Source organism: Trypanosoma rangeli (genome assembly GCF_003719475.1).
Source record: "Trypanosoma rangeli strain AM80 chromosome Unknown Tra_15.4_contig_00789, whole genome shotgun sequence".
Classification (NCBI taxonomy): domain Eukaryota; phylum Euglenozoa; class Kinetoplastea; order Trypanosomatida; family Trypanosomatidae; genus Trypanosoma; species Trypanosoma rangeli.
The window spans coordinates 1-1,249 of record NW_021706513.1 but is presented as its reverse complement, the minus strand read 5'-3'; the positions used below and the strand labels follow the sequence as shown (position 1 = coordinate 1,249).

Genomic DNA, 1,249 nt, shown 5'->3' with positions numbered 1-1,249 from the left:
GTTGGCTTTTTGTCCAACGCATTAACGGATGGAACTGATGCTGGGAAAGTATGGAAGGACGAGTACCTCGGCGTGAACGCAACGGTGAAGGGTGAGACAGTGACGAGCACGGAGTGGGGCTTGAGGTTCAAAGGCGCAGCAGCGGGGGCGGAGTGGCCGGTGGGCAGCAAGGGGCAGAACCAGCCGTACTACTTTGCGAACAACGAGTTCACTCTTGTGGCGACGGTGGCGATCCACGCGGTGCCGGAGGAGGACACTCCTTTGATGGGTGCAAGGATGAATGACACGGACGGTACTGCTCTCTTTGACTTGTCGTACACGAGGGAAAAGAAGTGGAAGTTTCAAATTGCTAACACTAAAACCGGACAAGATGCCGATTATTTTGAGTTGGAACTAAACAAAACATATCAGGTGCTGGTGGAAATGAATATAAACGAGTGGTATGTGTATATTAACGGGGCTAATATATACGACAGCGATGATGATGAGGAGGGCACCGTTTCTACGAATGTGGAAGCCCTGTTCAGGTCGCACCGGATCTCGCACTTCTACTTTGGCGGTGGCAGTGCGGCGGAGGGCACAGCGACCAGCCACGATGTGACGGTGTCCAACGTCCTGCTGTACAACGAGGCACTTGGCGGTAAGGAGATCCGGGAACTTAATGCCAGCACAGTCGCACTTCCACAGCCGGCCGCTGAGAGACCGGACCCCAAAGGGGAGGCTTCCCCTGGCACTACTGATGGTGATGCGGAGAAGCCTGATTCTGAGTCGCAGTCTAAGGACGAACTCGATTGGGAAAAACCTTCTGATGCCGACCAGGACGCCGCTGACACGAATGATGGTGGGGATGACTCTCAGGCACCGGAAAATTCGTCATCAGTTCCAGCGCCCCGGCCCCCAACAACTGAACAAAGCCAGCCACAGGAACCCGGCAAGCCATCGGCGGCGCAAGATGAGGAAACACTGCCTTCATCAAATGAAGAAGACGAAGTCAATGATGATAAAGTCGACGGTGGTGTTGGGCTGCCTCCTGAAGGTGGCGTCTCTGAAAGAGTGGTTGGTGAAAAGGAGGAGGAGGAAGCAGAGGTGGAGGAGGAGGAAGAAGGGCCGCGTGGTGGCGCTGAATTGGGGCCTCTGCCGCCTTCATCGTCGAAGGTGAGCGCTGATGCTGATGGACACGGCGACGGTAAGGCGGATGCCGCTGAAAACGTACCCTTCGCAGCACGAGCCCGACGGGAACCGTGTGCAG

General features: G+C 55.8%; 1 protein-coding gene across 1 annotated transcript; it reads left to right on the top strand.

Moving 5' to 3' along the window:
- On the top strand, positions 1-1,249 carry TraAM80_10093 (trans-sialidase; the record flags this gene model as incomplete). Its single annotated transcript, XM_029386741.1, has 1 exon — positions 1-1,249. A coding segment is annotated over one exon (1,249 nt), but the record flags the coding sequence as incomplete, so codon positions are not given.